Below are 13,835 nucleotides of genomic sequence, written 5' to 3' on the forward strand. Positions count from 1 at the left end.
CCATATACATGCCACCCAAGGATATACACTTTGCCAACCAATATTTTTTTTCCAGACGCCTTGCTAGTTGCCTGCTCTATTTTCATTCCCTTTTCCTTTTTCCATTACATTCCTTTTTTTGTTTTATTTTTATACATTATTTTCAATTGTTTTTGATCCGTTTCCTTAGATCATCTTCCACATGGTAGTTAAGAACTCCACGTCTATAGCTGGGCAGGTGGCCTCTAGTTCAGGCGCTACCTTGTCCAGGATCTGCTTCGTCTGACTTCGGTCAAGCGAGAACATGACGTGTCCGCGTTCGAAGTACTCCTTCAGGACGCTTGATCGGACAGTTGCCGCTGCGGCATCTTCGACACCCTTGGCACCCTCCATTCTCTTGAGCCACTCCTCGAGTGTGATGATAGATGCTTCCTTGACATCCGGTCGGATCTGAGGGATCATGCCCGGTAGGTCCTTGAGCTTGAGGGGTTGAGGGTTACTCAAGTGGAAGATCTGGGCCTTGCCGCTCTCAGGCTCGCTGGTAGAGTCGCTCGTCAAGGCAGCCAAGGCTGAGACGAGGTAGTCAACAGGTACGACATCGACAGCGAAGGGAGGCATGGAAGCCGAGTCGACTTGTGGGACGACACCGGTTTCCACCATGCTGAGGACCATGTGGATGGTGAATTCATCCAGACTGGCGTTGGCACCGGCGTAGTGGGCAGATAGAGAAGTAGCAATGGCAGGGGCACGAGTGATGGTAACTGGGAAGCCACGAGAGGCGGCCTGGAAGAGAAGGTTCTCCGCCACCCATCGGGTCTTGAAGTAACCGAATTCATCCTCAGCGGGAGGAGTGAAGTGAGTTAGCTCCTCTTCAGTAATGGTCACTTCCTTCTTAGTGCGCTTGGTGGACTTCCAGCTCTGCAAGTGAGCGGTACTCCAGGTAGAGAGGTAGTGAATCTCAGAGAGATAGTCACCAGTACCAGCAAGGCGGATCAGGTCGAAGATGGGTGAGACGTTAGAAGTCTTCAAGAATGAGTAGGTCTTGAGGAGAGAGACGTCACCACCACAGTAGTAGATGGATTGAACGGCCTGACCAAGCTGTCGGAAGCCAGCCTTGCTGAGACCGAAACCGGGCTGCGACAGAGTACCTTGGATGGAAGTGATCTTCTCGCGGACATCGGATTCGCTCATGCGGTCATTGAGGAGATTGTACTTAGCGAAGGTGTCGACAATGGTCTCGATGTCAATGATCTTGGAGGAGCCGACGACGTAGAACTTAGCGTTAGGCTTGGTCTCAAGGAGCTTAGCCAAGAGGTGACCACCGACAAGAGACTCAGAACCGGCAACGAGGATAGCAGAGACATCGCTTCGGCTGACACGAGGAGTACCGAAGCCAGGGATGAAACCACCACCAGTAGGAAGCTTGATCTCAGCAGCCCAGTCAATAGTGGAGGCAGATGAGCCAGCACCACCATTGGCACTCTTTCCAAGACTGCTCTCAATGAACTTGCTAACGGAAGCAGCAGTGGGTTCCTTGATCAGGTCGGCGAGAGTGGGGGCAACCTTGAACTTGCGGCGGAGCTTAGCCTGGAGACGGACGAGGAGGATAGAGGTACCACCCTTCTCGAAGAAGTTGTCAGTGAGCTGGGTGTATCGCTTAGCGCCGACAGTTCCCTGGAAGAGTTCCAAGACGGACTTCTCGAATTCGCTGACATCGCTGGCGGGGGCTGCGGATTCTTCCTCAGATGAAGGCTGGACAAGGTCGAGGTCACGGCTGAGTAGGTTGCGTCGATCCACCTTGCCACCAATGGTGACAGGGAGCTTCTCAAGGAACTGGTAACCGTTGGGAAGCATGTAGTGGTTTAGGTGGGGAGCAATAGCAGCGTGGACTTCAGTAACAAAGGCACTCTGCTCCTTCTTGTCAAGGTTCTTAGCGGGGACTAGGAAGGCAACGAGCTGGAGATCATCCGGGTCACCTTCACGAGGGCGGGCGACGACGGAGATATCAACGAGTCCACCTCGGATAGTCTTTGAGGTTTGGTAGATTCGCTGCTCGACTTCACCGAGATCGACACGGAAACCACGGAGCTTGATTTGCTTGTCACCAGCGATACGGCCGTGGAATTCAAGCTGTCCGTCAGGGCGGAAGGCACCACGGTCACCGGTTCGGAACATTCTAGTCCAGCCACGCTTACGGTCTTCCTCAGATGCCCAGGGGTCTTCGACAAATGACTTGGCGTTCTCCTCAGGTCGGTTCAAGTATCCGGCACCAACTTGGGCACCACCGACGACGAGCTCACCGATGAAGCCGAGAGGGAGAGGGTTGCACTGGTTGTCGAGGATGTAGTGGCGGCAGTTGTCCATGGGGTAACCGATGGGAAGGCTGACAGCGTTCTCCTCAGGGTAGTCGATCTTGGCGATGGTGGTTTGGACGACGACTTCACTAGGCGACCAGGTGTTGTAGAGAGTGGCGGGAGTTCCGAGGTCGTAGAAAGCCTTAGCGACACGGACAGGTAGTCGCTCACCAGCGAAGTAGGCAACTCTGTAGGTTGAGCACTTCTTGAGGGCTTCAGAGTTGCTTTCGATGAGCAGGGCATATTGAGTGGGAGTGAAGTAAGTCACAGTAACCTGTTCCTTGCGCATGAACTCGGCGAGGGCAGTGGGGTCCTTGCGGGCGTCCAACGCGGCGATGCAGACACGACCACCGGCAGTAAGACCAGAGAAGATCTGGACGATGGAGAGATCAAAAGACATGGAAGATTGATGTAGGAAACGGTCTTGGTTGGTAAAGGCATAATCCTTGTGCAAAGTTGCAAGCATCTGATAAGTGTTAGACTCCTTGAGGACGACACCCTTTGGAGTGCCGGTGCTTCCCTAAAATTGTGTTCGTAAGCGAATGTCATCAAAACGGTGAGCTCAAGGACGTACAGATGTGTAAATCATGTAGAACGGATCATCCGACTTCCTGGGGTTGAAGGCTTGGGGCTTTTCACTCTTCTTGATAGCGTCTTCAATGCTGATGACGGTGATGGAGCTCTTGGAAACAAGCTCCTTCGCAAGAGAGTCGGTGCCTGGTCCAGCAAGCAAAACCTTCGAGCCAGAGTCGGTGATCATAAACGAAAGACGGTCGTGCGCGAAATCGGTATCTAGGGCTACATAGCCGTTGCAAGTAAGGAGGGTGCCTAGCATCCCCGTTACTGCTTCGACACCAGGCTGAGCTAAGAGGGCAACCTTGTCACCACCCTTAACTCCAGCGGCCTGAAGTGCTGACGCGATGGAAAGTGAGTTTTGCGCCAGCTGCCCATAGGATATACTATTACCGTCGGAGGTTACAATTGCTGTGGCTTGAGGCTGGCTCCGAGAGTTAGCCATGATCCTATCCACGACCGATTGGTCCTTCCAAAGGGGCTCCACGAACCCGGTGTTCCAGTAGCCCTTCTCCAACCTCTGGAGCTCAAGGGGTCCACTAATCTCAATTTCCTGAATGGGTTGATGACGGTCCTTGATAGAGCTGCTCAAGAACGTCAAGAAGTTGTCGATGAATCGTTCCATATCCTCCTTGCTGTACAAAGCAGTAGCATACTCAATTCTGATGTCGAGACTGTGTTCGGCAGTCTCAAGAGCCTCGAGGCTCAAGTCGCACGAAGACGGGATGTCGTCCATGGTAATGGACTCAACAGTGAAGTCGGAAGTCTTGTACTGAGGAGCGGGTCCGTGAATCTGGTAGTTGACGACGACCTGACCAATAGGAGAGTAGGCCGGGGTCTTCTTGACTTGCATGAGGTCGACAATGGCATCGAAGGGGATGGCGTTGTGAGACATAGCCTCCAAAGCCCTCTCCTTGGTCTTCCTCAAAAGTTCGTCGAAGGATTCGTCGCACTCGTCCTGGCAACGGACAGGGCACATGTTGACGAAGAAACCAGCAATATCCTCAGCGTCGGGGTGGGGTCGGTTACCATCAATGACCAACATGACGAGGTCAGAGTCTTGAGTGTACCTGTAAAGGAAGGCACGGAAGGCGGCGAGGATGAAGTGGTAAGGAGTACCGCCGACCTGGGTAGCGAGACGCTTCATACGGGCGAAGAGCTTAGCATCCAGGTTGGTCTTGAGGTCGGCACGGCTCGGGTCACCCTGGGCAGGGCGCTCACCCTTGGCGAATGGCAAGGTCTTGCTGGCATCGGGGATACCGGCAAGGGTGGACTTCCACCAAGCCTTGTGTACCTCCATCTCCTCAGACTGGAGGTAGGCGTTGTGCCAGAGAGTGAAGTCGATGTAGCTGAGCTCCGGCTTGGGGATGGTAGCAAGGTCCTTGTCGGCACGGAGAGCATCGTAGATCATGACAATTTGGTTCATGAGGAGCTTGAAGCAACCACGGTCGACGGAGATGTGGTGCATCATGCAAATGAAGACGTATTGCTCCTCACCAAGCTTGACCAATGACCAGGTAGCGACCTCACCATTCTCAATGTCAAGCTCAATCTGTCGGTAGTGAGCAAGGTACTGCTTGAGAGACTCCTCAGGATCAGCAGCAGTGGAGAAGTCTCGGAGAGAGACGTCAAGGTCAAAGTCCTCAACAGGCTTCTGCTGAGTGAAGTCGTCACCCTCGAAGTAAGCAGTTCGGAGGGCACCGTTGCGCATGCTGAGCTCAAGAATGGTGCGGCGGAGAGCGTCACGGTCGGGAGTACCAGTGATGCGCATGACAACCGGGAGGTTGAGGTTGGACTTGTCCTCCAAGAAGGAGTGCAAGAACCAAAGTCGGGATTGGTAGGTGGAGAGAGGAACGACATCGGCGTTGGTAACCTTGGTGATTTCGTTCTTCTTGACCTCGGTGACCTCAGCCTCGCCTTCAGTGGTCTTCTTCTCGGCAGCTTCCTGGGCAGGCTTGTCAGCAGCCTGGGGAGCAGCTGCGGTAGCTGCGGGGATGAGCTTCGCAGCCTTAGAAACAAGAGCACGGATCGATTGCGAGCTGAGGATATCGAACAGCGCAATGTCGACCTGGATCTCCTTTCGGAACCACTTTCGGAACTCAACAGCCACGATGGAGTCTAGACCGTAAGAAGAAAGGGTGTTGTTGGCAAGGATGGAGTCACGAGGAGTGGCCAAAACCTTGGCGATCTTGTCGATGAAGGCCTCCAAGAGGATAGCATCCTTCTGCTCAGGGTCAGATTCCTCACCGAGAGTAGCAAGGAGGGACTTCTTGTTGGTGTCCTCGCCTCGGGAACCGAAGTCGTGGTTGATGTACAAGTTCCTGAGGAGGGGCTTGGAGCTCCAGTATACATCAGGGCGGATTAGACCGACACCAGTGATGATCTGGTGCTCGTCAAGTCCGTTGAAGGTCTTGGGGGAGGAGGTAGACTTGACAGCTTCCTCAAGCTGGTACAGGAGTTCCTGCTCGTTGATCAAGTCCATACCAAGACGCTCCATAGCCTTCTGGAGGTCAAGGCTGTCAGCAATGACACCAATGTTTGACACGGCACCGACGTTCATAGTGGTACCGGCAAGACCCTGCTCGCGACGGTTGCGCATGAGAGCGTCCAAGAAGGAGTTACCGGCGGAGTAGTTAGCCTGGGCCTTGGAACCAAGGATGGCGGCAACGGAGGAGAAGCAGACGAAGAAGTCCAAAGGCTGGCCGAGAGTAGCCTGGTGCAAGTTGGTGGCACCGTTAACCTTGGGCTGGATGCTGCGCTGCCAGTTCTTGACAGTCATGGTCTCCAAAGGAGTATCCTGGAGCACCATGGCGGCGTGGAAGATACCAGCAAGGCTGGATCCAATGCCGTTGACGCAAGCCTGGACATCAGCAAGCTTAGATACGTCTCCACTGTAGACGTCAACCTTGATGCCACGCTCCTGGAGCCAGTCAACAGTAGCCTTGGCTTCAGGCTTGTCAGCACCAGATCGGGACAAGAAAGCCAGCTTCCTGGCTCCCTTGCGGATCATCCACTGGGAAAGGACACGACCAAGACCACCTAGACCACCAACAAGGAGGTAGGTCTTGGACTCGTCAAAGAGACCAGTGTTGCGGAATCGACCAGGGAGGACGGGGACGATGTCATCCTTGCTGGGGACAAGGACAACCTTTCCGACGTGCTTACCCATCTGCAAAAGACGGAAGCCCTTGACGGCATCGGCGTAAGACACCGTAGCGATCTCTGCAGGGGGTTTGATCTCGCCGTTGTGGACGAGGTCGCAGCACTCCTTGAAGACACGAGCACCGAGGCGCTTGTTCTTCTCGAACATGGTGATCAAGTCGACGGAAGCGAACATGACGTTCTTGCGGAAAGGCTCCATGGTGATTCTGGTGCTTTCGTGGATATCACGCTTACCGATCTCAATGAATCGACCGAAAGCGTTGACGACGCTCCAGGTGGCGTGTAGGAGGGGACCAGCCAAAGAGTTGAGGACGACATCGACACCCTTGTTGTCAGTGGCCTTCATGACACCCTTGACGAAAGAGTCGTCACGAGAGCTGAACATGTCCTCCTCAGGAATGCCGTAGACACGACGCATGACCTCACGCTTAGCCGGGGAACCGACAGTGACGAGGACACGAGCACCAGCACGCTGGGCAATTTGGACAGCCATCTGACCGACACCACCAGCGGCGGAGTGGATGAGGATGGTCTCACCAGCCTGGATTCTGGCAGTGTCGATGAGAGCGTAGTAGGCAGTGGTCAAGATCAAAGGCAGAGCGGCGGCATCGGCGAAAGGCATGTCTCCCTGGAGCTTGTAGCAGAGAGAAGCCGGGTTGCGGACAAGGGCGCGGTGAGCACCCTGACCAGGTCGCCAAGCAACGACACGGTCACCAACCTTGAAGTTGTCAACTGAGCTACCAACCTGGGTAACGAAACCAGAGCATTCGTCACCAAGCTTGTAGTCGTCAATGATACCCATAGAAACAGCGATATCACGGAAGTTGATGGCAGAAGCCTTGACTTCGATCTCGATCTCATCGGCAGCAAGAGCAGTGTCGACGATCTCCTCGTCCTCAATGAAGTGGAGAGTCTCAAGAAGACCAACCTTACCAATGGTAAGAGCAAGAGGGCGCTTCTCACCGAAGGGCTCAAGGACGGGCTCTTGGCTAGGACCGTTGTGGAGCTTGCGGTTGCGAGAGTCATCAGCCTCAATCTTGGGGAGGTAGACAAGTCCGTCACGCTCAGTAGTCTCATCCTCGTCAAGACCAGCAGCAAAGACGCGGTCAATGGTGGCAGCCACAGTCTCAGCAGGCGAGTTCTCGCCAACATCAACAGTGTCAACCTTCAATTGGTCGTTCTCACTCCTGGCAGTTCGGATAAGACCGAGAACCATGGCTTGCTCAGGGCGGGCGCACTCGTAAGTGGCACCCTCCAAGAGCCATACAAGGTCCTTCTTAGCGTTGAGGAGGAGCTTCTGGACGTAGGTGAAGACAGCATCGTCGGTAACCTGCTCGTCAATGGTGGCAAGGACAAGCATGGATCCCGGGGTGCTGAGGTCGTAGTCACCAGCAACAGCCTTGAGAGTGGTGGTCTTGATGGGAGCAGTGTAGACCTTCTTGACAGCCTCGAAGATGGCCTGGACACGCTGGGAAGGAGCAGCGGGAAGGACAACCGTCAGCTCATCGCTGTAGGTGGTCTTCTCCTGAGCACCCTTGCGGTAAGCAGTTAGCTGAGAGCCAGAGAACAGCTTGCGGTAGTCAGCAATGGCAATGGGGGCCTTAGCACCCTCGAAGATGACACTGCCCTTCTCAGCAACGAAAGACTTGAAGTCAGCAGCACCATCAGCGCTGACGATAACGAGGTCGTAGGTCTCGTTCTGGGGCTCGACAACCTTGACAAGTCCGTTGGAGTCCTCAGCTAGCTGGTTAAGCTCAGCAAGGGCTTCCTCAGAAGCACCAGCGACGTGAACGTCGAGGCGCTGGAACTTACGGCGTTGACCCTTGCTGGCACCGAGGCGGAGAGCAATCTCCTTGGTCTTGTCGGCACTAGAAGCGAGGTGGAGGATCTTGCTGTTGGGGTACTGGTGAGCGAAGATCTCAGCAACTTCAGAGAGAGAGCGCTGGTCAAGAGCCTTGTCATCAGAGAGAAGGTCGAAGGCAGGTAGCCACTTCTGGCGGTAGAAGAGAGCACGGTTGCCGTAGCCCTCGGGCATCTCACGACCAAGAGAAGTAACCTCAAGACCCTGGATCTCCATCATCAAGTTACCGGCAGCACCCTGGAGGAACAAGTCGCTGATAGCGACACGGGGAGAGGGTAGCTTTGTCATGGAGCAGATCTGGTATCGCTGCTCATCCTGGGACTTGATGGCGCTGAAGAGACCAGAGAATCTCAGCGAGCGAATGAAAGTAGGAACCAGGGGTTCGTCAAGGGGCCTTCCAAGGATAGACTCAATGGCATTGAAGACAACGTGGAAAGACGCGTCAAGGAGCGAGGGGTGGACAATGGTGGCATCAGCAGCCTCTGAGGGGAGCGCCTTGGGGTTAAAGCGCAGAGGCGACAGAGAGAAACCGTTACCACTCTCAATGGTGTCGTCAAGGAGACGGAAGTTCTCACCATACTCTAGACCAATGCTGGCAAGGTGGCGGTAGAAAGTCTTGACTGGGACGGAGCGGTTGGTGCTCTTGCGGAGGTCATCAATGTTGGTCTTGTAGACGAGCGACTCAAGGCTGGCGGGGGCACCAGTAGAGACGGAAACGCCACCAGAGCAGTGCTCCTGGCAGAAACCAGTGTTGTCGAAGGAGAAGATGGTGAATTCGTACCAGGTGTCGGACTTGCTCTTAGCCGAGGTGGTGACCGGGCGAAGCTCGAGGATCACCTCAATGCCACCCTCGTCATCGGGGATGACAAGAGGAGCCTTGATGGAGATCTCCCGAAGGGCGATAGCGCTGATCTCACCCTCTTGAAGGCGGACAGCAGCTTCGACAGCCATGGACATGTAACCCGCACCAGGGAACAGGACCTTGCCATCAACAACGTGCTCCAATAGCCAAGGAATCTCGGACAGGCGGAGGTAGTTGCGCCATCTCGGGTAGCGCTCGACGGAGCCGGGCTGGATGTGACCGAGAACAGAGTGGCGGAAGCGGCGCTGTCGGTGCTCCTTGATGACACGGGTCTCAGACCAGTATCGCTTGTGGTCCCAGGTGTAAGTGGGGAAGTTGGAGAGCTTGTTACCGGTCTCGGACTTGATGACCTCACCGGACTGGCTGAGGCTGATGTTCTTGTTGGCAGCAGCCAGGTCGACGGGGTAGCCAAGAGAGAAGAGCTGACCAGCCATGGTGAGCAGACCCTCGAAGTCAGGAACACCACGAGTGAGAGAAGAGATGTAAGGAATGTCCAGCTTGAGAGACTGGGCAATCTGGCGAGAAGGACCCTTGAGAGCGGGGTGGGGTCCAATCTCAACGAGAACATCGATGTTCTTGTTGTCGTACTCGTCCAAGAGAATACCAGTCAAGGCATCGGAGAAGCGGACAACGTTGGTCATGTTGGTAGCCCAGTACTTAGCCTGCATGCCAGCGGGGTCGGCAAGACGGGCAGTGACGGAAGAGAACATGCGGCAAGTTGGTTGTTGAGTGACGAACTCCTTGCGCGACTTGAGGGCGTTCTCATAAGCAGGGGCAAGAGGGTACATGTGGTGAGAGTGGAAAGCCTGCTTGACCTGGAGTTGACGAGCGAAGACCTTTCGCTCGTTGAGGTTGTCCCTCAACTCAACGATGGCATCCTCGTCACCAGAAACAGTGATGGTACCAGGACTGTTGACGGCAGCAATGGTGATGCGGCCCTTGTAAGGCTTGAGCTCGTCAATAGCCTTGAGCTCGGTCATACCAACAGCCATCATAGCACCGGGAACACCACCCTCGTTGGGGGCAGACATGTAGAGACCACGGTAGTAGGCAGCAACCATGGCGTTCTCGAAGGAGAGGATACCAGCAGCGTAAGCAGCACCCATCTCACCAGAAGAGTGACCAACGACACCGCTGGGAGTGATACCCCAGGTCTTCATGAGGTCAACCAAAGCAAGCTGCAGTGCAGTGCAGATGGTCTGGGAGTACATGGTCTGGCCAAGAAGGGAGTCCTCCTTGGACTTGGACAACTCCTCGATGATGTTCCAGCTCGGGGAGTCGGGAAGAGCCTGGAGGACAGCGTCGCAGCGCTCAAGAGTCTGTCGGAAGAGAGGAGACTCCTGGATAAGCTGGCGGCCCATAGCGTGCCATTGAGCACCCTGACCAGTGAAGACGAAACCAAGTCTAGGCTTCTCGCTTTCGGCTGGCGACCAAGGAGCAGACGGGCGAGGCACTTGCAGTTGCTCCAAAAGTTTGGCGTTGTTGTTGGCAACAACGAAGGAGCGGTGCTGGTGCAAGCTTCGCCTGACAGCCAAGGTGTAGGCCAAGTCAGCGAGGGTGATCTCGCCAGACTTAACGTACTCGGCCAACTTCTCCTCGAAAAGCTCTCCAGCCTTAGCCGAATGAGAAGTGAAAGGAAGGAGGAAAGGTCGGTCGTGGACACCGTTGGCAACTACGCCATTGGTGATAGCCTTGGGGATGGAGACATTGTTGACGTACTCCTCAATGACGACGTGAGCGTTGGTACCACCGTAACCGAAAGAGTTGATACTGGCACGGCGGACACCACCCTCAGGTCGCTTCCACTCAAGTAGAGATGTGGGGACCTCAAGCTTCCAGTTCTTGAAGTCGATCTTCGGGTTCGGGTTCTTCAGGTGCATGTTGGGAGGGATTTGGCCCTTCTCCAAAGCCATGACAGTCTTTATCAAACCAGCGAGACCGGACGCACCTTCAAGATGACCAATGTTGGTCTTGACGGAGCCGATGTACAGTGGCTTCTCTCGGCCGGAGAAGACGGCACCGACGGCCCGAGTCTCAATCGGGTCACCAGCGGCAGTACCCGTACCGTGAGCTTCGAAGTACTGGGTGTCATCAGGGTTCAACTTGTGAGTGCGGTAGGTGGAGCGGATGAGCTCCTCCTGGGCAACAGAGTTGGGCAGGGTGATACCCTGCTTTCGGCCATCGTGGTTGGAACCAGTGGCACGGACAATGGCGCGGATCGCGTCACCGTTATCGCGGGCAACGCTTTGACGCTTCAATATGACGGCGCAGATACCCTCACCACGGACGTATCCACTACCGCCGGCATCGAAGGCACGGCAACGACCGTCGGTGGAAAGCATACCGAGATCGGTCATGGTGATGAAAATGTTGGGGTCGAAGTGGAGGGAAGATCCAACAACGATGGAGATATCTGACTCGCCATCGAGGAGAGATTGGTTCGCTAAGTGGAAGCAAACCAGTGATGACGAGCAGGCAGTGTCAATGGTTAAACTGGTTCCGTGGAGGTTGTAGAAGTAGGAGATTCGGTTGGAGAGGATGGCGTTACCAGTACCTGTCACTGAGTATTTGGGATAGGACTCCAGATCCTTAGTTATCATGGAGTTGTAGTCGTTGGTGAATGAACCGCAAAATACGGATGTTAATGATCCGTTGATTTCATCAAGAGAGATACCAGCGTTCTCCAATGCTTCATACACGACTTCTAGAAGAAGACGTTGTTGCGGGTCCATAGCTTCGGCCTCCTTTCCGGAGATACCAAAGAAAGAGGCGTCGAAGTCACCGACGTCTTGTTCAAGGAAGTATCCATATTTGGCATTTGTCTTGGTACTAATTAGCGGGACTAGGCCTTCAGTACCTCGGAAATCAAATACTTACAGTTCCCTTGTGGGTTCCGTCTGGGTGGTAGAAGTTGTCAACATTGAATCTGCTCGAGGGCATCTTCCGTTGGACATCTCTTTGTTCTACGATGGATTGCCAGAGTTGACTAGGGTTGTTCGCCCCAGGAACTCGGCAAGCAAAACCAACGATGACCGAAGGGTCATTCTGTGCGTTTTCACGTGCCATTTTAGTGACTCGAGTCGTTATTGGAGGAGAGGATAGTGTGGATATAATGTAATGGAGACGGAGTTTAGGTACGACGAGTCTGTTTGGTCGAAACCGCTTTCGCTTCTAGAATGGTGGGATGGGATGGGATGGGATGGAGGAGTATGAGGTAGGAGATAGTCGTGAATGCGTGAGTGTGCGTGAAGAGTTGTTATATGAGAGAGACGATGAGGTTGCGTGAGCTTGGGGGTATATCTATAAGAAGCGTCTATATGCTGGAAATGGAAAAGTGTATGTATGTCTAGGGCAGGAATCTCTTCCCGTTTATGCGATTTCTATATGGCAGTGATTGGGAAAAGGCCTGTGAGGAGGAATACTGAATGTTCTAAAACTCTGGTAGAAGCCAAGTCAGACGTGGACTTATAAGGACTACAGAAGGCATAAGACGAGATATGGGGAATAGTAAGATAAGACCAGTGTTCGAATAGCTCCAATCCATCGGCCAGCCGTAATAGGGCGAGAATCCCTCCAAGGATGGATCAGGGCTTACACCCCCCGGTAGAGGCCCCAGTTTGATCCGGGTTGCCGCCAAGGTACGGAGACCAACACTAACCATAACGGCAAACTGAGTGCATTCGAGACCAACGCATCCCACTTCGGCGGGAGTCAGCTCATAGCGCTGCATACTAGCGGCGTGGAGGATTGTGGCTGACATGTCGAAGTTGCTGTTCGATATTAAGCGTCTGGGTAGTATAGGTGGTATTGTGTAAGATTAAGTCTTACGGACCGACTCAATGCGGGAAGGAATCGACACTTTGACCATTAAGTAAGCCTGCAAATGTGGGTAAATTAATCTTAATTGTGTGCTACATACATACGTATAACGTACTTTTTAGCGTACTAAGGTAGTGCCACTACTAAGTACCTCGGTACTTAACTATAATGTTTCCAATTAATAAACACAGCCAATGAAACATAACCAATGACAATAGTCCATGATGCCCAATAGAGTATAGTTTACTAACAACCTTAACCTGTTTGATACCTCAACTTTGCTGCAGAATACAATTTGACCTGTATACTAATCAATTCAATTCATCATGTCTGCCTTCCACTCCTAATTCCAAATATGCTCCTACCGGATAACTTCTAGTCTTACCTAATGACAAACGAACCTCACCGTTATGCATGGCGTCCGGACTAGAACGGAATAGTTTTTCCAGGGTCGTCGGGGTCTGGTAGTACTGCAACCAGTCAACTATCGGTCTGCAGCTCCGCCGTAAGCACAGAGGGAATTCAGCTAGGCCCGCAATTTGGTGGCGCAGACTGGAGTACCTCCAGGGCCATCGGCAAGCAAGAGGTACCCATAAGGATCAAAATAGGAACGACCCTTATTACAAAGGATCCATGGATCTTTAGCGATACCGTAGCGTGCTAAGTAGGCAAGGTAGTTTATTTTTATACACAAATCGGCTCGGTAATATCACGAAATTCCAAAGGCGGGAAAGCCAAGGCTAAGGGACCTACCAGGGCCAATCGCGGTAGACCAATCCATGGCAAAAACGTGCTCTTGTTTCATCCTAGGGTGCAGTTTCATAACCAAGACAAGGCAGAAAAGAAGCTATTCAGAGATTATTCCGCAAAACCGAAACTTGGCACCGCCTTCCAAAGATCTACACATTGAGCCGCACGTAATTCCACGATCGCACTTGGACTCGCGTGACCGTTTATCTTTAGAACAGAGAGGATACGGAAAAATGGAGACATTGCGGGTAGATAATTGATTAGATTCGATTTTCTATCACGATAACGGAACACATAGCGGATACCTACAGTGCCTTACTCACATACGTAAGACATTATTGTATACAGAAAAATGAAGAGGCCGGTTACGCGGGTAGCCTGTAACTAGGTAGATTAGGCAATTGATCAACATTAAGAAAAAGCAAAATATCAAAATTCACTAGTACCATCAATCTTGTAAAAATCGCAGTTTGTT

The 13,835-nt window shown here is 53.2% G+C and overlaps 1 protein-coding gene across 1 annotated transcript; it reads right to left on the bottom strand.

Annotated features, from left to right (window-relative positions):
* Positions 1 to 68: 68 nt before the first annotated feature.
* On the bottom strand, positions 69 to 12,039 carry F4822DRAFT_108975 (polyketide synthase). The gene is made up of 3 exons (XM_051452435.1): positions 11,669 to 12,039; positions 2,908 to 11,613; positions 69 to 2,853 (listed from the first exon to the last, which is right to left on the bottom strand). Exons 1-3 carry the CDS (start codon positions 11,855 to 11,857, stop codon positions 166 to 168), a joined length of 11,583 nt encoding a protein of 3,860 aa, XP_051317674.1. The 5' UTR covers positions 11,858 to 12,039; the 3' UTR covers positions 69 to 165.
* Between the last annotated feature and the right edge of the window lie 1,796 nt (positions 12,040 to 13,835).

Source organism: Hypoxylon trugodes (genome assembly GCF_022578975.1).
Source record: "Hypoxylon trugodes strain CBS 135444 unplaced genomic scaffold F4822scaffold_2, whole genome shotgun sequence".
Classification (NCBI taxonomy): domain Eukaryota; kingdom Fungi; phylum Ascomycota; class Sordariomycetes; order Xylariales; family Hypoxylaceae; genus Hypoxylon; species Hypoxylon trugodes.

What these genes read in the sequence shown, in the direction of transcription:
- F4822DRAFT_108975 (XM_051452435.1), bottom strand. Translation starts at nt 11,857, where the DNA reads ATGGCACGTGAAAACGCACAGAATGACCCTTCGGTCATCGTTGGTTTT. An exon ending in ACGGAACCCACAAGGGAACT is followed by an intron (nt 11,614 to 11,668) that starts GTAAGTATTTGA and finishes ATTAGTACCAAG; the next exon opens with ACAAATGCCAAATATGGATA. An exon ending in TCTACATGATTTACACATCT is followed by an intron (nt 2,854 to 2,907) that starts GTACGTCCTTGA and finishes ACACAATTTTAG; the next exon opens with GGAAGCACCGGCACTCCAAA.